This window comes from Phasianus colchicus, chromosome Z, assembly GCF_987193195.1.
Source record: "Phasianus colchicus chromosome Z, bPhaCol1.hap1.1, whole genome shotgun sequence".
In the NCBI taxonomy this organism is placed as follows: domain Eukaryota; kingdom Metazoa; phylum Chordata; class Aves; order Galliformes; family Phasianidae; genus Phasianus; species Phasianus colchicus.
The window spans coordinates 78,244,821-78,267,244 of record NC_143476.1 but is presented as its reverse complement, the minus strand read 5'-3'; the positions used below and the strand labels follow the sequence as shown (position 1 = coordinate 78,267,244).

The window sequence follows — 22,424 nt, the reverse complement described above, 5'->3', positions numbered from 1 at the left end:
TAATATATTTGCAACAATTTAGTATTCGTGACGCTCTGCTGACCTGGGCCCATTAGGTTTGGATTCTAATACACATTTGCTGTGTACATATGCACCTAGTGCAGCATCAGGATAGAAATGAAATGGCTAAATCAAGCATCATTTCAGTTTGTATCAGCCAGGCCACCCCATCGTGCAGCACAAGGCAGTGGGGACGAAGAGCTCTTGTGTATGATCAGAATGTTTTCCTACTCCTGGCAGCAGGGTGGAGCTGTGCCAGCACACAGTATTCCCTAGAAACTGGAAGAAGAGTTGCCTCATCTCTGTTAGGGCACTGTTGGCTCATCAGAGATTATAATTATGCTTCTTGTTTTCTTTTATCTGTTTTGGAAAAAGTTCCTTTCATCAGACATGTATCTTTGGGAATATGCTATTCATTCTCTAGTGACCTTGATACAGATGTTCATCTTTACTTTGTTTAGAGAATTTACAGATTCTTGTATCTTCTGTCATCTGCCAAGCATTCTTCCATGTTTGCAGTATGAAGTTAGACATAAAATGAAAAAAACAAATACTAGAGATAACTCTGAGGAACTAATTTATCAAATACAGTAAAGAAGAGGGAATGAAATAAACAAAAGCAAAGGGATTATCTTTACTGCATTGCTTTGGATGGTGTTTCCAGTGATAACAATGGCTGAGAGCAGAAATAGGCAAAGAATGCGTAGGCCAACACAGAGTAGTATCTGGAAAGCTATCTATAAGACTAGATAAGAAAAAAATCATAATTAATGACTGAAAGAGTAGAAACAAAAGAGGCAACAGCACAAAGGTATTGCAGAAAAAAAAAGAAAAAAGATGCCAGTAGGGACAAAAAGGAACTTAGATGAATGGAGCACTGAGAAGGAATTTTGGCATGTCAAGTGAAGATCACAGAGAAGTAGCAATGAAAACAGAGTTGGAGAGGGGAGGATTTAAGTGTATCCATAGATTTGGAGGTACAGCAGAGCACTTGCTACAAGATACTTTCAGGAACACCTGTTTTGCTGTTATGTTTGTAGTTGGCCCAACATTATTCTTGTGTACAGGTGATGGTTCATCACACACAGATATTTGAAAGGTCATTTTAATGGTATAATCATCAGTCCTTGGTGCAGTCTGGTACCTTTATTCACAGTTCTGTATGCCACAGGTACCTTCAGTATGGGGCTTGCTTCATGTTACTGCTTATTCTCTTCTTTTTTTCAATATTTTGGTTCTTCTCTGTTTTCTTCCATTATGGTTTTTTCTGGGGATCTTGTGTTTATTCTTCTTCATCCATTTTTTAAGTCTTTTAATCCGTGGGCTTACACAGAACTTTCTGCCTTCTATGTGGAGACTGTCGGCAAAAATCAGTTGTTAAAGTGTAAACAAAACAAAACAACAAAAACCTATTATACTTATCATTCAGATATAAAATCATCATTAAAATGCTTAATTGTATCATCAGTTTGGTTTTGTCTGGTGTCAGATAATACGGTAAATGTTGGTATCTAAGGTTTTCATAATTATAGTATCTTCCAAAATCTGAAAAAAAAAGTCCCTATTTCAGTGGCTCTGAAGAGAACCACAGTGCAAACCAGTACATTTTCATTGCCAAAAATAAGTAGAAGACTTTATTATTACTACTGTGATGATTATCCAGCAAATGTAAATGTCTAGAAATAAATATGTCCATGATTTATTTCAAATTTATCATTTTTACATAAACACTGTGATACTGTACTAGCAAAAAAAAAAAAATATATAAATAGCTTATGTGTACACCAGAAGTAATTAATATAGTCAAGAATTGGAAAAATGGAGAATGAAAATGCATAGTTCTTTTTCAGTTCTAAAAGTAAAGCGTCAAAGTTATTACAGACTGAATAATAATATTATTGTTGAAATGGAAATTGAATGTTAGTCTTGAGCTCAAATAGCAAAAGGGAGCACAAATCATAAACCACTCATAATCTTGTTTTTCATTAAATTTTTGCTATCCATTTAAGATTCTTCTGGTTATGATGATGCCTAATAGGTTTTAATGTCATAGTACCCATTTCACAGTGAAGCACACAAAGCAACTCTTACATAACAGCATGTAGGTGACACAGGCCATCATGTTTCTGGATTTCAAATCTCTCCACTCTTCGGAGAATTCCTTTAGGAATTTCTTCTGAAATTTTCGTGCAACAGTTAAAGGCCTCAGGAAATAAAGCTAGAAAGTAATAACAAAGTTAGAAATTGCATAGAAATGAAGGGACAACTCATAGCTTGACTTTACAGTATCACAGAATAGTTGAAGTTTTAAGGGATCTCTTGAGGTCATCTAGCCCAACTTCCCTACTCAAGCAGCAACAACTAGAGCAGATTGCCAGGACTGTACCCAGTTGAGTTTTGAGTATCTCCACAGGTGGAGACTCCACAGCCTCTCTGAAAACCTGTTGCAGTCTTTGACTATCTTTACAGTAAAAAAAATGTTTTATTTTGTTCAGATTGAATTTCATGTGTTTTAATTTGTAACCATTGCCTCTTGTTTTGTCAGTAGCCACTGCTTGGAAAAACTTGGCTCCTTTGCCTTCTTTCCCACTCATCAGGCATTTGTGCACACTGCTGAGATCTCCATTTCAGAAATACTTTCCTGGAGGATTTTTTCCATCCCTTTCCCAGGGACTGAGGTGAGTTTGAGCAGCCTGTAATTCCTTGGATCATCATTCTTGACCTTCTTGAAGAAAGAAAAGATATTTTTTCTCTTTCAGTGTTCAGAGATAATTAACAGTGGCCTTGCACTGCTATCAGCCAGCTCCCTCAGAACTCACCAGTGATGCAGCGTGTCAGTCCACAAGGCCTCACGTCCATTTATTTTAAGTGGGGTCCCTAGTCTGATACTCCTCCACTGAGGATAACTCTTCAGTTCTCTTGAGTTTCACTCTGGTTGCAGAGGCCTGGATTTCTGAAGGCCAGTTTCAGTCATAAAAAATGAGGAAAAGAAGGTACTGGGTATCTTGGTCTTTTCCCTGTCATTTAACATCTATAGCCTCATTCAGTAGTAGGCCCATGTTTTCCTTTATCTTCATTTTGCTATTTAAGTACTTGTGGAATTCTTTCTTGTTGCATTTTATAACCCTTTATAATATAGAATTAGACCCAGGACAGCACTGGCCTTTGGACCCTATTCCTGCATGATATAACTCTTGTATTCTTTGTATTCCTGCATGATGTAACTCTTCTTCTTCATCATTTGCCTCTGCTTCCTCTGCTTGTACACTTCCTTTTTACACCTGAATTCAGTTAGGACCTGAATTCAGTTAGGGGAAATTGTTTTAAGTTGAGGGAGGGGAGATTTAGGTTGGATGTCAGGGGGAAATTCTTTACAGAGAGAGTGGTGAGCTGCTGGAACAGGCTGCCCAAAGGGACTGTGGATGTCCCGGTCCCTGGAGGTGTTCAAGGCCAGATTGAATGGGGCCCTGGGCAGCCTGGTCTAGCATTAAATGAGGAGGTTGGTGGCCCTGCATGTGGCAGGGGGGTTGGAGATTCATGATCCTTGAGGTCCCTTCCAACTCTGGCCATTCTGTGATTCTGTGACCACTGTGCTCATCCTTGTAGGCCTCTGCTTGGCTTTTGGTTCGTTGGGATGGACCTTCTTTTAGCCTGGAGGGGGTGACTCTTGAATATCAACCAGCTCACCTCAACACTTTTCTCTCTCAGATCATATTCTGTGGGATTCTTTCAAGCAGGTCTCTGTAGAAGACATCTTAACTCCTGAAATCTAGGGTTATGGTCCTGCTTCTTGTCTCCTCCTCTCCTCCTAGGATTCTGAACCTTACCATCTCATGGTCAGTGCAGTCTGCCTCCAGTTTTTCTGTCTTTGGTGAGTTCTTCCTTCTTTGTAAATACGTGGTATAGCTGAATTCCTTGGAAACTGTCATCAATACACTCAGATTACACTGATGTCTCATAGATTGCTTGAGCACATCTGTCTTGTCTTTCCAGCAGGTATCAGAGATGGTTAAAGTCCTCCATCTGGAAAAGAGGCTTTTTCCAGTTGTTTGAAGAAGACTCATCTACTTCTTGCTGACTGGGAGGTCTACAACAGGCATTACTACAGTGTCACCCATGTTGGCCTCCCACTAATCCTAACCATAAGCTCTCTGTTGGCTTAACATCTATTCTTATATTGAGCTCTGTGCATTCCTGCTGCTCTCTCACAGAAAGAGCAACTCCTCCTCCTTACCTTCTGGGAATGGAAGATCACCGACACATGAAGTTTTCAGGAGTATAACTTAACAGCTCTGCCTTGTAAGGTTGAATCATCCCCATTATCTTTTGTCTTAGAAATTATTAATGCTGTTGCTGTTTTTTTGTTGATTTCTCCCCACACCCCCGTGGCTTGTGGGTTCATGACTGAATGTGTCTCTGCTAGGGAGTGATCTGCAGATTTTTTCCTGCTTGATAAATACCACTGTAAAAAAAATTTCAAATTCAGATCATAACTCAAGAATCTTTGGTGACAAGTAATAACATTTTGGTGTTTGATTTTTCTTCTGCATCAGTGCAGAAATATATCTTCTGAAAGGGATTCCCTCCATCAGTTCAAGGTTTGAGGGATTTATCTAGGTTGTGATAGTCTTGTGATCAAACCCATGCTTCAAGGTGAGCACAAGGACTTCTCTGTCCCAGTCAATGAATCAGTGCGGGTGCAGTGGAAAGTTTGAATTTTTTTTCCTGGCCTGTAAATCATGCTGTTCCCTAAGTAACTATTTACCCTTGGAGTGCAAGAGTCATGAAGTAAGAAAAGAATAAGTAGGACAATCTAATTTGAGAGGTTCCTGTAAGCAGGAGATTAAAAATCTCCTCAAAACATTTCTTGTAATCAAGAAGATTGTATGCACTGGTCCTTATGAGAACTCTGGACAAGAGCTGGGATAACAGAAGATGCCAGCAGAGGTGCAACACTGAGCTAGAGCAGCTAGCAATGTAGCAGGAGTCACCAAAGACCAGCCATGCTATTTGCCACAGCTTTCAGGAGGTTTTGTACCTGGTGTGGTGGATGATAGCCCTGGGACATCATGGTCACAGAGGAGAGTGAAGCAGTTGCCTTTTCAGCAACCTGGAGAGGAGGACTATACATAATCATGTGGTACAGAAGGATGAATTAAATTTCGTGTGTTATCTGTATTATTTCCCTGATGTCCCTTTCTCTTCGCTTTAATAGCACACTGCTTGTGTAGCCAATTAATTTGTAGTTGCAGATGGAAATTCAGTTCACAGAACACCACTACATTTAATTTTTTTGTGGGTGATTGAGGTATGAACATTTGTTGTTGCCAGTGCTTGCAGAAGGATTATACGGGAAAAAAGCTCAGGAAAGGATAATTGTATCCTGAACACTCTTTGAGCTCTATTCCTCTGCTTCTGTGGGGTCTGGCAAATTGAGTCGCTTGGCAAGGCCAGCACTGACAACTGCTTACAATGTCATGGGGCATTACAGAAGATCTGAGGGTGAGCCAGCTATCTTGTGACCTTGTGCTCAGCTGTTTTCTCTACTTCATGGCCATCATCTCTTGCCCTCATCCACTTTGTATACTTTGTGTACTTATAAGTATCGCTTGTTTTGTTCCACAGATCTGGACTACATTGCACAGGCCTTTGCACACTGTGTAACTGAAAATTAAGAAATTATTTTTATATTAATTAAAATATTAGTTTTATTATAGTAATTTTATATCTGTGTAAACTTGTATGATAAAAATTAAAGCAACATTCTTGATGTCTTCAGATGAGTTTGTGAATATCTCACTGTCCACAACATCGCCCTTTTGCAAGACACTTGGGAACTGCAGAAAGGTGTTTGTAATTGCATCTTTAACAATCACTACACTTAACCAGAGTAGCAATTTTAGAACGAACTCAATTACCCGATGCTCAGTCAATCTTTGAACTGGAGCATTAAATCCCTCTAATTAATGCAACTGTGCAAAAAATCTGTGCCTTTAAATGTGAAAGCACTCAACAGACTGCATGTGAAGCTGATGAATATATCACCAGGAAGCAGAATAAAATTTTGTTGTAAAATGTGAATGGGGGAGTGCTTATGTCCACCTCTCACAGAGGCTAAGAACCTGTCAGTTACTTTCTGTGGAGGTACGTGCTTAGGGTTTGTATGGGTGCTTGACTTGAGGAATTCCAGTCTGCATTATCTTGTTTTTTGACTAAAAAATAAGCTTTACTTTTAAATAAAATGTTATATATTTGTTGTTGTCCTGTGGATGATCTGCAGTTACAATATGGGAAATAGACACTAAATATCCATCCCTGAATTGCATATAAATACACATCATCAGAGCTTTTCCATCAGACAACACATAAACGTCATCTGCAATCTTGTGCTGGCAGAGACTTGATCACTTTGAAAATGAGTCAGTTTGAACAAGGGTACATTTATCTTCTGCTGAACAGGAAGAACGCTCAGTGCAGTGGCTCAGGGAATTCCCCTGCATCCCAGAAGCAGGGACCTCCTCTCTCGCAGTGCTGGCTGCACTACAACTCTGCTGCCTGGTCCATTATTACTATAACTGTGCTCTCAACCTGTAAGTGGTAGGAACGAGGTGATAGTAAGTAAAGCTAATGAATTCAGCCTAACATAATACCAGAAATATGTGCGGGTTTTAGCAATTAGATCAGGCTTGTTAGCTGGTCTTCACAGTGGTTAGAAGCTAAGAACTGCAATTTTCCACCTGGAAGCTGGCCTGGCCTTTTGTTTGCCCTTCCAACTCCATAGAGATTTTTTCCAGTGCTGCCCATTTCACTTGTCTCTATGCCTCGGCAACACAATCAGAAATCCACAGTTGCTTACCAGAACTCTTTAGACCTGCTATTTGGTGCCGAGCCTTCTTACTCAGACATCTAAAGGAGCTTTCTGAGTTGCTGGATGGCAGGATCAAGATTAGTGATGAATCTTGAGACAGGTCCGTGCAGGGATCGCTCTGCTGCTATTCAGCAGCTTTGGTGTTTGTTCCTTAGAAACACTCACCAGGAAAAAACTACTGCTTTTAAAATATTTTATTTCCTATTTTCAGTGGCATTTCAATACTCTGATCTTGCAGAAATGTCCACTGGAGCGAATTAAGCACCACAACTGAGGGCAAGCACAAGTAACTGGAAGACACCTTCGCTCATCTCAACTTCTCTCTTGAAGATGCCTAGGTATGATGTCCTTTTCAGATGGGTACTTTGTCACTGTGCCTTATGGAATACATTATCGCTCATCTTTTCATTATACTGGATTTATTTAATATGCTGTGTATAGCTTTCCCAATTTCAATGAAATGGAAAGAAAGGAAAGCTTTGCCTTTTGAGTGAAAATAAGGTGTTTAGTACCTTTGAATAGAAGAAAAAAAAAAACTTGATTTTTCCTTAAAAAAAAAAGAAAATAAGAGAGAAAATGTCTGAAATTCTGTATTACTTTGAAAAAGTCCTTGCTTTTCAGAGAGTGCAGCATGAGAACTTAATTTTAGCTTCCCGCAGTGGTCTGTTTTCTTTCAAGCCTATCAGATCTTGGTAGCACTACAGTTGCTTTCTTAGGACTGAAAGGATCAAAAGCAGTTGGCACCTACAGATGAGTACTTTCACCTGCTCTTTTAGAGAAATGTTTCTGCTAAATGGAAGAGATCCTCAAAGTCTGTGATATTCAGCGGGTTTTAACTGAACTGCTGTTGATTGCTAGAGAATGAACCACAGAGAATATGGTGGCTTTGATGGAACAAGACCTTCATTTTATCTGCCTTTACACTTTTGTTCATCAATACCAAGTCTCTTTACTGAAGCTTCCTTCCCTCCTTCTCTCCCTTCCTCCCCTTTATCAAAGATGCTTGATGAAGAGCCCTCTTACTGAATCTAGTAGGGGTTATCAATGGTTATTCTGCTGGCCCCTGGCTGTAGCTTTTTTAGGCAGATAGATAGAGTTAGATTAATATTTCAATGTGTGTAGACACTGGGAAGCAGAAATACAGCAGTCATTGTCTCAAACAGACTTGTCCTGCAGAAAACAGCACGACATGTATTTGCCATATATTTTAGCTGAGGGGAATCAGCTGGAGAAAAAAAAAAAAAAAGGAGAGAAAACCAGGTGGAAATAGAGTGAGTGATGGAGTCAGTACATTCCCCACCCCCGTACTTTGTCGCAAATTTGCTTGGTTTCACTTTTGCTTCCTTTAATCAAGTACAATAGGAAAATGATGGGCTGTAGGTTTGAACAGTAAGAAAATCACTTCTGGTCTCTGCTCCTGTGTCCAACCTACCCACTTTAGACCTTCTGCACCTCTCCTCCTGGCAGGTTTTGCCAGCAGTTAGTATTTTGGCCAGGTCTTTGGTGGTCAGTCCTGAATCCTGCTGGCAGCATAGATGAGCCCACCAGTGCTGCTGGCAGAGCCCTCGATTGTGAGCTGCAGTAACCCATGGGCTTCTGAGTGAGAAGCCATGTGTAGACATTCTCCTTTGTAACCAAACAGAAGGTAGGTAGTTCTTAAACTTACGCGGATTAAAGGAGTGCAGCAAAGATACATATAGGTATTAAGCAGCATGGATTCTTTCAGCATACCATGTGGTCAGACAGATAGCTTGTCTTCCATGGTGAAATCCGTAAACCTGGGGCCCTTTCTGTATCTATGCTGAATCTGCTGCTAATATGCCTAAAATTTGTTGTGAATTGATATAGCTTTGCATTGATTGCACAATTCCTGGAATTATTAGTAGCAGTCATTAGTGTATCCTAAGGGAATTCTTTTGTGGTTGCAAAGTAGGCTTTATATACCCCCACACACAAACAAAACAAAACAAAACAAAACAAAACCTTATCCAGATTAAAGCCTTGCTTAGTCAGAGCACGATAGGTATGAGAATGCTCTAGTATCTGTAAAGACATTTCTGTAGATAACTTCATAGATTCACATAATCATTAAGGTTGGAAAAGACCTTCAAGATCATCCAGTTCAACCGTTGGACCCACCAACCCACCAACTGTTGCCCACTAAACCATGTCCCTAAGTGCCACATCTATATATCCGGCACTCCTCCAGACCCCTTACTACTGCCACAGGGATACTACTCATGTGATAGTTTGCTTCCCCCACCCCTTCTTTCTTTCTCCCAGCCTCGTCCTTCAGCCTAGCCTTGTACACAAGGTCTTTCACAGGAAGACAACAAGCAACAGTAGTGATAACACTCTATAAAACAGATTAACAACCACAAATCTGTCCCAAACTGGAGAACTGAAAGAAGGGATAGAAGACACCTGGTTCAACAGCTGAATGCCTATCAAGCATGTGCCTAAAAACAAAGTATGAATATTAGTCAGTCATCCTACTCGTCAACTGCTGAGAAGCCCAAGAGCTCCTTGAGCTCTTCTGCATGGCATTGAGCTGCATGACAGGATCTCTCCTCAAGCAGGGGTGCATCTCAACATTAACGCAAGAGGGCTTGCAGTGAGAGTGGTGCACTAAGGGCAAGGAGGCTATTAATGTATGCCATGCTGATCTCTGTGCTGGCTGGCTGCTTCCTCGTGCTCCTGCTCCAGCTCCTGCTCTCCTGCAGGAAGATGCTGGAGACCCCCAGCATGGCCAGAATTGATGACAGCCTCTTTCACACCCACATCACATCCTGACATAGCCTGCAGTACTATTTCCATGGCACCAAGCCAGCGAGTGGCTAGGTGGCACCAAAGCTGGTCCTGGGGCCAATGCTGGCTGCCTCAGCTCCCATGGTGAGCCTGGAGCCCTGCACTGTGCTACCACAGCAGTCAGAGCCCCCTCTAGATCCCACCTCCAGCAATGAGTTGTGCCATTTCCTCAATGCTATCTTCCATTTTCTTTTCCAAGAGCTCAGGGACATGGCTCTCATCAAGAACAGGGTGATTAAGATGGAGTTTGAGGCTCCAGACCAATATGACAGGGAAGGTGCTTAAGGAGCTCAACAAGATCTGCCTGGGCAATGCCTTGTCCATCTTCAAAGCCATCAGGCTCATCTGGCCAGTGAGGAGGGTGGCCCCAAAGTGCTGGGCTTCCAGGTGGACCTGGAATACAATAACAGTTTCCATATGGTCATTGACTTGGACCTGATCAAGTGTTGCTGAGTTATGAAGATAGGCTACATCCTCAAAAGAAGACTGCTATCACACCTATACTTTGGTTTAGCCACTATAATGCAGATCTTTTAACACTTGTTTGCTCATGAAGCAGAAAACGTTTTTCTCATCTAAAGCAAACTTTGGGCTGTTTGTTCAGTACCTCATAGAAGGTCTTTTCAGCTTATCCCAAAGCACAACAGTACCTCCTTTGCTATGAAGAAGGCTCTGATCCTGGCTGACAGGTGAACAAGACAGGATGCTAGGGCCCTTGGCAAACGTAGCAGTTTGTACTCTGTACACAGTTGTACTCTGTGAAAATGTGGAGGTTGCTTAACAGCTGGAGGTGAGAGGGGTACTCATGTGATGAAATATGCTTTAACACACCCTTCTTCTATTCTGACAGCACAGGAATGCACAAAGATAACTCATACAACTGAAAACGAGACAAGGAAAAGGGAAAGCAAAATCTTCAAAATGTAATTAAATTACATTAATAAAATAAAAATTTTCTGCCACAATTCTACAAAACAATCCAGATCTCCACTCATTCTGGCATTGCCTGGCAGGGCCACAGTCCTGCCCATGGCAGGTGTGATTTGGCCTCCAGATGGCCTTCCTGGCCTCAGTTCAACAGCTATCAGTGCATAGCCATGAACAAACACAGCTATTCTGTAGGTCTGTATACATCACCCAAAATGTGTTTGTGTACCTGCACCACGCCACTGAAATAAATAGATGCACACGAAGCAGCATCAGCAGCCTGACCCATCTGCCAGCTCCAAGTGAGAAGGGTGTGCCTGGGCCCATAGACATGCAGTTCTACCTATTTTTATTGCAGGTTCCGCTGCTGTATGTTGCTGTTAAGCATGGAGCATGTTTGCATACAGAAAACTAGAGGATGAAGGAATTTTCCCTGTGCCAGATAGCTCAGTGTGAAAGAACGTGCTCCAAGAAAACCTTTCCTTTGACCTGTGTATGTGCACTCTGTTGCTATTGTGCAAGACCTGGCTGAGTGGCCAGATCATAAAATGAATGGAAAAAACTCATGCAGCCTGTGCAGCCAGCAGGTACTGTGGCCATTTTAAAGGATTAAAAAATTAAGGTAGATTTTGTCCATGCATTATGAACTCATTAATTTCTGCTCGTAATGTAGCCAGTGGGAATGCGAAGACTGTGTCCTCCAGAATGTGAGTTATCTTCTCCAACAACATACCATATTTTATCACAGAAAATTACAAACAAAAGGATTCAAGCACAAAACTGCATAACTGTTTTGATATGTATTTCAATGGAAATACAAGAAAACAAAAGCAAGCATTATGAGATCTCATGAATCCTCAAGAAGCACAGTGAATGCAAAGTTGTGAAAGCCCTCTTCCAAGTATGAGAAATAGGTTACAGGAGCTTGTCATATTGAGATCTTTGTCATCTGTGACAATCAAACTTTAGAAAGAAAGGATCAAGTTTTTTTGTAACATATTCCCTCTCAAGAAGTTCGGAGAGGATTGCAGCCGAACTGGAGAGATCCCTTTAAACAAACAGTAAAACTTTATTAAGTGTTCCTTTGGAAATCACTGCTCCAAGGTGATTTCTGCTACACCTGCAGCAGTTAAAGCTCTCAGCTGCAGCGTTCCTGATTGTATTCCCTGTGACAAATCACCCCATGGCTTTTCCTTGTTAAGCCATTGTACAGAATCACAGAGTTCCCGTACCTTTAGGGAAACATGAAGGAAACACTCAGGTGAAATTAATACCGGCGGCTCTCTGTGGGTGGGAGAGCTGAGTTTCACTTTTAGAACTTCTCATGCCACAGACCTGTAAGCTAACAGCTCTGATCCCGGACGGAGCTGCAAAGACTGAAGCAGACACAGCTCCAGGCAAACACCCCTCGGGAATACCCTCATTCTCTTTTAGGAAATTAAATCACAGAAGTAGGTAAGTGCAATGTTACTTACTTGGGGATGTCAGGCTCACTGCAGCCGCCAGCACAGCCAGAGCAGTGACAAAGCTCACATCCATTCCTCCTGGGGCCATGGGTGTACTGCAGGCAGGTGCAGGTGTTTCAGGAAATGTCCTGTGGCTCCTGTCTGCCAAAGAGCGTGGCTGCCAGGGCCCCACCCTGCAGCAGCTCGATGCTGGCCCTGCTCTGCAGCAGCACTACCTACTACCTGTATCCCTGCTGTCTGTAGCCCCGTGCCTGCCTTGGGCCCTCCACGCTCTCCTTGCTACGGTTGCTCCTGAGCAGCAGAGGATGGAAACATCTCCAAAACAAACACTCGGAGAATTAAAAACCAAACCAAAACAAAAAACCACAGAACAAGAAAGCACCTTTGCTGTTAGATACTGTCTCTCTGTAACAGCTGTGTGTGCAGCATTGTGGGCAACTGGCTGCAGCAGAAACAAGCTTAAAAGGTGGGCCCATGTGAATCTGATGAGGTTCAACACAGTCAAGTGCAAGGTGCTGCACCTGGGTCAGCACAGTCCCAGATATGTGTACAGATTGGGAAAACACATTGAGAGGAACTCTGCAGACGATTCTGGAGTCCTGGTGGATGAAAAGCTGGAATCACACTGAGCCAGCAGTGTGCTTATGGCTGGAAGGCCAATTGTACCCTGGGCTGAGCAGAAGCGGGGTGGCCAGCAGGGAGAGGCAGGTGATCATCCCTTATGCTCTGCCCTCGTGAGGCCCTACCTGCAGTACTGTGTACAGGGCCCCCAGAGCAAGAAAGACATGAGGTGTTAGATCAGGTTCAGAGAAGGCCACAAAGGTACTCAAAGACCTGGAATACTTTTCCTGTGAAGGTATGTTGAGGGAGTTGGGCTTGTTTAGCTTGGAGAATAGAAGGCTCCAGGGTGGCCTATCTGTGGCCTTCCAGCACTTAAGGGAGTGTATAAACATGAGAGAAGTCAACATTCTACACAGTCTGATAGTGTTAGGACAAGGGGGAATGGTTTTAAACAAAGAGAAGGGAGATTCACTTTAGATGTCGGGGTAAATTTTTTACTCAGGGAGGTAGGGCACAGGCTGCACAGAGAAGCCTGATCCCTGGGGGTATTCAAGGCCAGGTTGGATGGGAACATGGGCAGCCTGAGCTGTTGGGTGGCAGCTCTGCCTGTGGCAGGGAGGTGGAAACAGATGTTCTTTAAGGTCCCTTCCAACACAAGCGTTCTGTGATTCAAAGAGGTGCAACCTGGAGAACCCTTGTGCCAGGCTTGAGTTGGACATATGTGCCTTCAGTGTGTGCGGTCCCAGGGCTGCACTGTCTGTGCCCTAGCCCTTCTGACCCACTGGGGCTCTGGAATAGTTTGGGGAAAGACAGCAAGAAGGGAACTGCACCTGGTGTACATCCTCCATTCTTTCCCGATTCTTATCTCTGCAGCCCATTTCCGTAATTTTCCGTGCCTCAGTCTGACCAAAAGCATGGCTTTCTGTGGGGAAAAATAAAAACAGTGTTTGGGGGCTGATGCTATCCAGAGTGCTTCTGTGAACAGTGACAAGAAAGGTTTTCCTGGATCATGCAGGCAATGGGAAAGTCAGGGAAAGTTTTCTGCTCCACTTGGCACAGTTCACAGGTTCCAATCTTCCAGTGCCCTCAGAGGTTATGGGCAGCCTCTGGACTGGGGGCTGTAACCACTGCAGCCACACTGCATCGCTACCATGCAGTTCTTCTGGGACCCCCTGAGGCTGAACAGCAAAACTAGCCCAGGAGGCCCTGGGCTCCCGGCCAGGCTCACCTTTGCTCTGTCTCACCACAGCAGTGCTTACTGCAGCGTTTCTTAGCTTCCGAAATCCCAGATCACAAGGTATAAGTAACTGCCAGCCTCAGAGACTTTAATCTGCACTTGAAACTTCCCAACACCAGTTTCACAATTCAGCCTAATAATAAATTAATATGGTGCAATCAAACTGATGGACTATCATGATTTAACTTTGTCGCTCTTGGTTCCTTCTTGATGCTCTTATCTATGGGGGCAAGAGAGCAAGGCGCCTGCAGAGCACTATGCATTCAGATGAGAGCCAGCTACGTTAAGAGGGAAACATTACATGTGCCACTTGGAGCACAATTTCAAGGAAGTTATTTGCATTGCAATCAACAGGCTGGCTCACTGTCAGCAATTAATTACAGTGAAAAATCTGTTAAAAAACTCAACTGCCACTGCAGAAGCTAAAGTAGATCACAGTTCATTTATAAACCTGAGCTTAGGTAATGATGAGGTTGTTAACAGGTGAGGTTAACCTTGAAGTGCATTAATGCACAAAGAGGAACAAGGTGAATAAGAAGAAACACAGCAAGACAGGTGTTACTGAGGCAATATGTTAAATAAACAGCCTCAGTCAGTATTTATTTCCTCCTGTGTTCCAGCTACTTGGCACTGCAGAACTGGGCTGTCCTTGAGGACAGCCAAGGCGTTCACTCTGACACATGCTCTGCATGGAATCTCCAGATGCAGCTTTAAAAGCCTGGTGCTAGTTCACAGAATCTTAGAATCATGTAATTGCTTGAATTGGAAAGATCCCAGAGATAACCTGATTCCAGTCCCTGCTCTGGGCAGGGCTACCACCCTTCAGCTCAGGCTGCCCAGGGCCCTATCCAGCCTGACCTTGAATATCTCCATGGATGGGACATCCACAGCTTCTCTGGGCAGCAGTGCCAGTGCTCTTTCAGTGAAAAATTTCCCTGACATCTAACGTAAATCTACCCTTTTTTAGTTTAAAGCTATTTCACTGTGTCCTGTCACCTGCAGTGAGATCTCCCCAGAGCCTTCTCCAGGCTGAACAAGCCCAGCTGCAGCATCCTCAATAAAGCTTACCTCTGCAGTCACATCACACAACTTTAGCTTGTGTTTTACAACTTTTGTTCTTGCAGAGTCCACAGTAAGGGTCCAAAATAAAATAAATACCTACATACTTCAGTGGGAATGTACTGCAAGGAAATTGATTAAGGAGAACCAAATATGCTTTCCACTTTATGTGCCAATAATTTACAATATGAAACTAGTAGAAAAAAGGCAAAAGGTAAACTGAGGAAACAACTCCATTTTATGACATTGGGAAATTCAAAATAATAATAAAGCCAGAAAACAATAGCAAGTATTTTGCTATGACTTCACTTATACAGGCAACCATCCAGCACACAAATAAATACCAGGTTAGCCAGAAATTCTTTTCCCAGAATTGCACTGACATAGTTGACAGTGGCATTAGCTGCAATTATGGCTAAAGTAAAGTGGAGGGGGTTATTGACATATTGGCCTGGATTGAATTCAAAGCTGAAATGAAAGTGCTAACCTGAAGGTAGAAGGCAGTCATTCTTCTGCCTTGAGAAACATGCTAATTCTTGATTTGGTCACTTTTTTTCTGACTTGTACTTGTGAATGGAGCATATTGTCTTACACCTTCCTCCAGTCACTCAAGCAATCTGCACTTCTAGCCCACTCTTTGCCCCCACAGCCTCCATCACAGCAGTGATGGTGTGGCACAGGAAGCAGCACCTCGTGCCCTGCCGCACCGACACAGCCCAGCTCCAAATCCAAAGCCCTCTGCAACACTGGAGGGAAAACCAGGACTCAGCCTTCAGTCTGCCCCTGAGCTCTCAGCAGAGGGGCTGATCCCTGATGAAGAGTAATGCCAGTAACTCAGTTTGTGAAATTGGGATAAATCATATTAAAACAACTTCAGGCCACAGTTATGTTTACTAAGATGTAATTCAAACCTTTGTTTTTGGCTTACTGATAGATCCTGTGGGCTTCTCTCTAACTTCAAAACTATTTTTTTGTTCTGTGTTCCCCAAACCTGCATGCAGTGCTCAAGGTGAGGCCAGACCAATGCAGTGCAGACTGGGACAAGTCCTTTCCTCACCTAGCAGCCATATCTCCTACTCCAAGTGAATGTCCCAAGATGGTAATGCTGTCCTGACCCTGGTCCTTCTTTCTGTGCAGAGTTGAGGTGTCCCAGCCTCTGCTGTGGGCTGGCACTTGGGGCTCTGGCACTATTAGGCACTGTATCTGGAAGTGCCTCTACTGGACTTTGCTTTGTTTTTGTACATTTTCATCCTAGGTCCAGGTCAGTGCCGGGCACCTGCCTGTGGGAAAGACTGCGATCCCCTCCCTCCTGACCAAGCCCCCTGCCTGTCGGTGTGGCTGCTGAAGTCATTGCTGACCATGAACTGTTGAACCCTGATCTCTTGCAGCCACTGTTTGTTCTGGGAAATTAAATTTTCCCTTGTACATCATGAAAACTTAATGAGTTCAACAAGGCCAAGTGCAGGGTGCTGCACTTGGGTGGGGGCAATTCCAGGTATTTATACAAACTGATCTCCTTGAGAGCAGCCCCGTGGAGAAGGACTTGGGGTCCTGGTAGACAAGAAGCTGGGCATGAGCCAGCAGTGTGCGCTTGCAGCCCGGAAGGCCAACTGTGTTCTGGGCTGCATTAAAGAAAGGGGTGTCCAGCAGGGACAGGGAGGTGATTGTCCCCTCAGCACTTGTGAGGCCCCATCTGGAGTCCAGGCCTGGGGCCCTCAGCATAAGAAAGACAAGGATGTCTTGGAGCAAGTCCAGAGGAGGGCCTCTAAGATGATCAGAGGGCCGGGGCACCTCTCCTATGAGAAAAGGTTGAGGGAACTGGGCTTGTTTAACTTGGGGAAGAAAAGGCTCCGGGGAAACCTCATTGTGGCCTTCCAGTACTTGAAGGGAGCATATAGACAGGAGGGGAAATGGTTGTTTACATGAGTGGACAGTGATGGGACAAGGGGGAATGGTCTTAAACTGAGACAGGGGAGATTTAGGTTAGATATTAAGAGGAAGTTTTTCACACAGAGGGTGGTGACACACTGGAACAGGTTGCCCAAGGAGGTTGTGGATGCCCCATCCCTGGAGGCATTCAAGGCTAGGCTGGATGTGGCTCTGGGCAGCCTGGTCTGCTGGTTGGTGACCCTGCACATAGCAGGGGGGTTAAAACTAGATGATCTTTGTGGTTCTTTTCTACCCAGGCCATTCTCTGATTCTATGATTCTATGATCATCGTGCTCTGTGTTACCTCTCCAGCACGCAGCTTGCACTAGGACCTTTCCTGCTGCCTCGGTGAACTTGTACCCATGCTCACTAGTCCCTTTCTCTGAGGAGAGCTCACCCGAAACATATCCTTGCCACATCTTTCTGACTTTCCACTCCTTTTTTCTGGAAGGACACAAAAGAAATTCAGGGTGAAACTCAACTACATGTTACACAGAAATGCATGGGCAGAACTGTAGCTGGGTTTGTGTTGTGATATAAGCTTCCTGCTTCACTGGGAATAGAATCATGGAATCATAGCATCACTGAATCACAGAACTGTTTGAGTTGGAAGGGAGCCTTAACGGTCATCTAGTCCACCTGCAATGAACAGGGACACCTACAGCTAGATCAGGGTGCTCAGAGCCCCGTCCAGCCTGACCTTTAATGTTTCCAGGGATGGGGCATCCACAATCTCTGGTATCCTGTTCCAATGCCTCATCACACTTATTGTTATAAACTTCTTCCTTATATCCAATCTAAATCTTCCTTCTTTTAGTTTGAAACCATTTTTCCTTGTCCTGTCACAGCACATACTGCTACAGAGTCTGTCCCCTTCCTTCTTACAGACCTTCTTTAAATACTGAAAGGCTGCTCTCATGTCTCCCTGGAGTGTCCTCTTCTCCATGCTGAACAGCCTGTCCTCACTTCATCCCTTGGATCATTTTTGTGGATCTGATAAATGTTTATAAATATCTAAATGGAGGTCGGAGGCAAATAGATGAGGCCAGGCTCTTCTCAGCAGTGCATAGAGACAGGATGAGGAGTAATAACCGAAAACTTGAACATACATAGGAAGTTCTGTACTGACATGTGGAAGAACTGCTTTATGGTAAGCATGATGAAGCACCGGAGAATGTTGCCCAGAGAGGTGGAGTCTCCTATAGAGATATTGAAGACCTAGCTGGACCTACCTCTGCAACATATTGTAGGGCACCTGCTTTAGCAGGACCTTTGGACTCAGTATCTCCTGAGGTCTCTTCCAGCCCCTGAAATTCTGATTCTGTGATTCTTATATCCCCCAGCTTCTACTGATAGTGAGGGTTCCTGTGACCCTGGAGCAAGACTTTGCTTTTGTTGAACATCATGAGGGTCACCTGGGCCCACTGCTCAGACTCTCTAGGTCTCTCTGGAGACCATGCACAGCTTTTTACAAAGATAAATATTCATCAACATGATGGAAGGCAGACAGACCAAAATCCTGGACAGCGAAAAGATGCATGAGCTAGGTACTGAGCTTGATATTCTCGTCCACAACACCATGATCTGTGTGGGGCAATTTTTGGCAACTCATTCTGTAAGACCTGATAAAATTAAAGAATCACAGAATCATTCAGGTTGGAAAAGATCTCTAAGATCATCTAGTCCAACTGTCAGTCCATCACCACCATGCCCAATAACCATGCCACTCAGAGCCTTGGACACCTTCAGGGACAGTGACTCCATCACCTCCCCGGGCAGCTTGTTCCATGAGTTCCATGAGTTTCACAAGTCTAAGGAGCATGGGAATTACCAAAAATTTTTTGGGAAACAAAAGTCCTGTAGACCTGTTTCTTAAGGTTAAACAAGATCATAAATAAAATAAATAGTTTTGTAGAATCATAGAATGGCCCGGGTTGAAAAGGACCACAAAGATCATCTAGTTTTAACCCCCCTGCTGTGGGGGTCTTGATAGACGAAAAACTTAACATGAGCCAGCAGTGTGCCCTTGCGGCTCGGAAGGCAAATGGTATCCTGGGCTCCATCAAAAGAGGGGTGGCCAGCAGGGACAGAGAGGTGATTGTTCCCCTCTACTCTGCTCTTGTGAGGCCCCGTCTGGAGTACTGCGTCCAGGTCTGGAGCCCCCAGTACAAGAAAGACAGGGAGCTGTTGGAGAGGGTCCAGAGGAGGGCCACAAAGATGATCAGGGGACTGGAGCACCTTCCCTATGAGGATAGGCTGAAAGAGCTGGGCTTGTTCAGCCTGGAGAAAAGAAGGCTGCGGGGTGACCTCATTGCAGCCTTTCAGTACCTAAAGGGAGCCTACAAAGAGGAGGGGAATCAACTCTTTGAAAGGGTGAGTGACAGCAGGACAAGGGGAAATGGTTTTAAGCTGAGGGAAGGGAGATTTAGGTTGGACGTCAGGGGGAAATTCTTTACAGAGAGAGTGGTGAGGTACTGGAACAGGCTGCCCAGAGAGGCTGTGGATGCCCCATCCCTGGAGGTGTTCAAGGCCAGATTGGATGGGGCCCTGGGCAGTCTGGTCTAGCATTAGGTGGAATGGTTGGTGGCCCTGCGTGTGGCAGGGGGGTTGGAGATTCATGATCCTTGAGGTCCCTTCCAACCCTGGCAATTCTGTGATTCTGTGATTCTGTGCAGGGTCACCAACCAGCAGACCAGGCTGCCCAGAGCCACATCCAGCCTGGCCTTGAATGCCTCCAGGGATGGGGTATCCACAACCTCCTTGGGCAACCTGTTCCAGTGTGTCACCACCCTCTGTGTGAAAAACTTCCTCTTAATATCTAACCTAAATCTCCCCTGTCTCAGTTTAAGACCATTCCCCCTTGTCCCATCACTGTCCACTCATGTAAACAACCATTTCCCCTCCTGTCTATATGCTCCCTTCAAGTACTGGAAGGCCACAATGAGGTTTCCCCGGAGCCTTTTCTTCCCCAAGTTAAACAAGCCCAGTTCCCTCAACCTTTTCTCATAGGAGAGGTGCCCCGGCCCTCTGATCATCTTAGAGGCCCTCCTCTGGACTTGCTCCAAGACATCCTTGTCTTTCTTATGCTGAGGGCCCCAGGCCTGGACTCCAGATGGGGCCTCACAAGTGCTGAGGGGACAATCACCTCCCTGTCCCTGCTGGACATCCCTTTCTTTAATGCAGCCCAGAACACAGTTGGCCTTCCAGGCTGCAGGCGCACACTGCTGGCTCATGCCCAGCTTCTTGTCTACCAGGACCCCAAGTCCTTCTCCACGGGGCTGCTCTCAAGGAGATCAGTTTGTATAAATACCTGGAATTGCCCCAACCCAAGTGCAGCACCCTGCACTTGGCCTTGTTGAACTCATTAGGTTTTCATGGGCCTACTTCAGCCTGTCCAGGTCTGGCTTCCCTTCCTTCTAATGCATTGACTGCACCACTCAGATTAGTGTCATCTGCAAACTTGCTGAGGGTGCACTTGATGCCATCGTATGTGTCTTTGATGAAGATGTTGAAACGTTACTTATTACCTACTACATGTAGAGCAGACTGTGTAGTTGGTGAGATCACTTGGTAAGGGGCTGTGGTATATGTAATTGTTACGCAACAGCCCACACACGTATGACTGAAATTTTCCTGCTCTACATAATAATGCACCTGCTTCTGCAGCTCTTATTCACTGATACCAGGAAAAGTTTTGTTTGCTGGGTTTGGTTTGATTTTTTCAAGGTTTTTATTTATATATATATATATATATATAAATACATATATATATAAATATATATATATACACATATAAAATTCCACTAAAAGGAATGCAGTCACCACATACTCCTTGTTTGTGCTCCATCCTGTCCTCCCTCAGACATGCTGCTGCCAGTTGCCTGCTGGGGATGGGCACCCTGACACGTCCCCAGGTGGATGTGCAGGTGACTGTTCTCCAGAGGACATCACTCACCCCCATTGTAATCACCTCTGTCACTGCCTGCCCTCACATTATCCAGCGGTTCCTGTCCATTGGGTACCTGGATGGGACAACACTAACGCACATTTGTATTTACCAGTGTGGGGCAGGAAGGACATTTACTTTGGCAAGTGAGTTTATTACCTTAGTTCCTGGCATTACCTGTTTCCTGACTCTGGAAAACTGTTTGCAATAACAGCTCTCTCTCTGTAGTTCTTAAGCCCTGGACTGTTTCATCATTTTGGGCCAGCTAACAGGAAGTAAATGATCGACCATTTAACCGTGCAATTCCCTGGTTGGAAACACTGAGTTTGAAATGAGCTCCTTTCTAGAACCATGTTTTTTGTTTTTTTCTTAGAAAACTGCATTTCATCCCAGCTTTCCCCATCTAGCTCTACTTCTTCCACTTTGAAGAATTTATCTTCAAGCACACTTATCTGGGCCAGTTTCTCTCTCTCTTTTTTTTTTTTTAATCATACTAAACCTTTTAATGTATGTATGTATGTATGTATGTATGTATGTATGTATGTATTTATTTATCTATTTATTTGAAGATTAAGTAAGCATCTAGTGAGATTACTAATGCTTGTAAAGCATTGGAAGATCAGGGTGGCTGAGCTAAATGCAGATGACTCATAGAAACAGGAATCCTGAGAGAAGAGAGCAAGTGTTGGGAAGAAGTTTTACTCTCAGTTTTACTGTGATAAATCAAGAAGGTATGCAACTTCTGATGGCATTAAAATGTTCTTAACGTCCCAGGACACTTCTATTCAGCTGTTTGTATTTGGAGAGCAAGCAGTACCTAATGCAGGAGGCCTGACTAACACCATGAGCCACTGTCCCTCATGGCCTCAAAAGAAGTGGCTGTCAGGCAGCGGACAGATTGGTAATGCATTTTCTCCTGTATGCACCTACAAACATGGAAAATTTTACTGGAAACTGTTCTCATTACACAGGGAAAATCTGTATTTGTTGTTTTTCCAAATGTAATTACGTCAGTGTGCCAGATCAGCTAGAACCTTGAACTGAAAGCTCAAGCTTTCATTTCATCAATAAGGTCACTTCTGCCAGGGAAACCGGCATGCTGTCCTTGCATGAGTAAACTCCTTTAGTGCCAGAGCAACAGCATCCCTCCTTCAATCAGTGCTGCTCCTTCTGAGATGTGTCCCTGCACCGCTGTATGGTGCAGCAGCAGCAGCAGGTCACTAGCAGGGCACTCTGCTATCATTGCCTCACTCACCTTCACCTATGCACTTGAAACCTTTCATCCTTCATGGAAGCACTGTGTGTACACTATGTGGCAATGCAAACACTCTCTAAAGGGCAGTCCTCAGCAAGCCGGAGAGGTAGAACAGACACATACAAGGTGACTCTGCCCTCAATATTTTGGATTATTATTATTTTTTTTTATATCCTGTTCTATCACGTCACTGTCTTCCATGGGAGATGCACCTATGGTCTTCTGCATAATCACTTTGGGCAGATTCTCCTGAATGCTCAGTAGGTGCTGAATTTGAGGCATTTTCCACCTTCAACAAAACACCTTTTGTACCCAACTGATAGGACATTTGTAAACAGCTGCTAAAGACAAAAAAACATTGTTCAACC

The 22,424-nt window shown here is 44.0% G+C and overlaps 1 protein-coding gene across 4 annotated transcripts; it reads right to left on the bottom strand.

Moving 5' to 3' along the window:
• Positions 1 to 3: 3 nt before the first annotated feature.
• Positions 4 to 20,513, bottom strand: CCL28 (C-C motif chemokine ligand 28). 4 transcript variants are annotated; one of them, XM_090131497.1, is made up of 6 exons: positions 20,383 to 20,513; positions 17,160 to 17,299; positions 13,461 to 13,552; positions 12,079 to 12,384; positions 2,092 to 2,218; positions 4 to 1,357 (listed from the first exon to the last, which is right to left on the bottom strand). In XM_090131497.1, the coding sequence occupies exons 4-6, from the start codon at positions 12,155 to 12,157 to the stop codon at positions 1,207 to 1,209; spliced, it is 357 nt and encodes a 118-aa protein (XP_089987623.1). In that variant the 5' UTR covers positions 12,158 to 12,384; positions 13,461 to 13,552; positions 17,160 to 17,299; positions 20,383 to 20,513; the 3' UTR covers positions 4 to 1,206. The 4 variants fall into 4 exon arrangements, with proteins under 4 accessions (XP_089987623.1, XP_089987624.1, XP_089987620.1 ...); XM_090131498.1 differs by lacking the exon at positions 17,160 to 17,299 and having other exon boundaries at positions 12,079 to 13,552; XM_090131494.1 differs by lacking the exons at positions 4 to 1,357; positions 2,092 to 2,218; positions 12,079 to 12,384; positions 20,383 to 20,513 and adding an exon at positions 8,136 to 10,069 and having other exon boundaries at positions 17,160 to 18,978.
• Between the last annotated feature and the right edge of the window lie 1,911 nt (positions 20,514 to 22,424).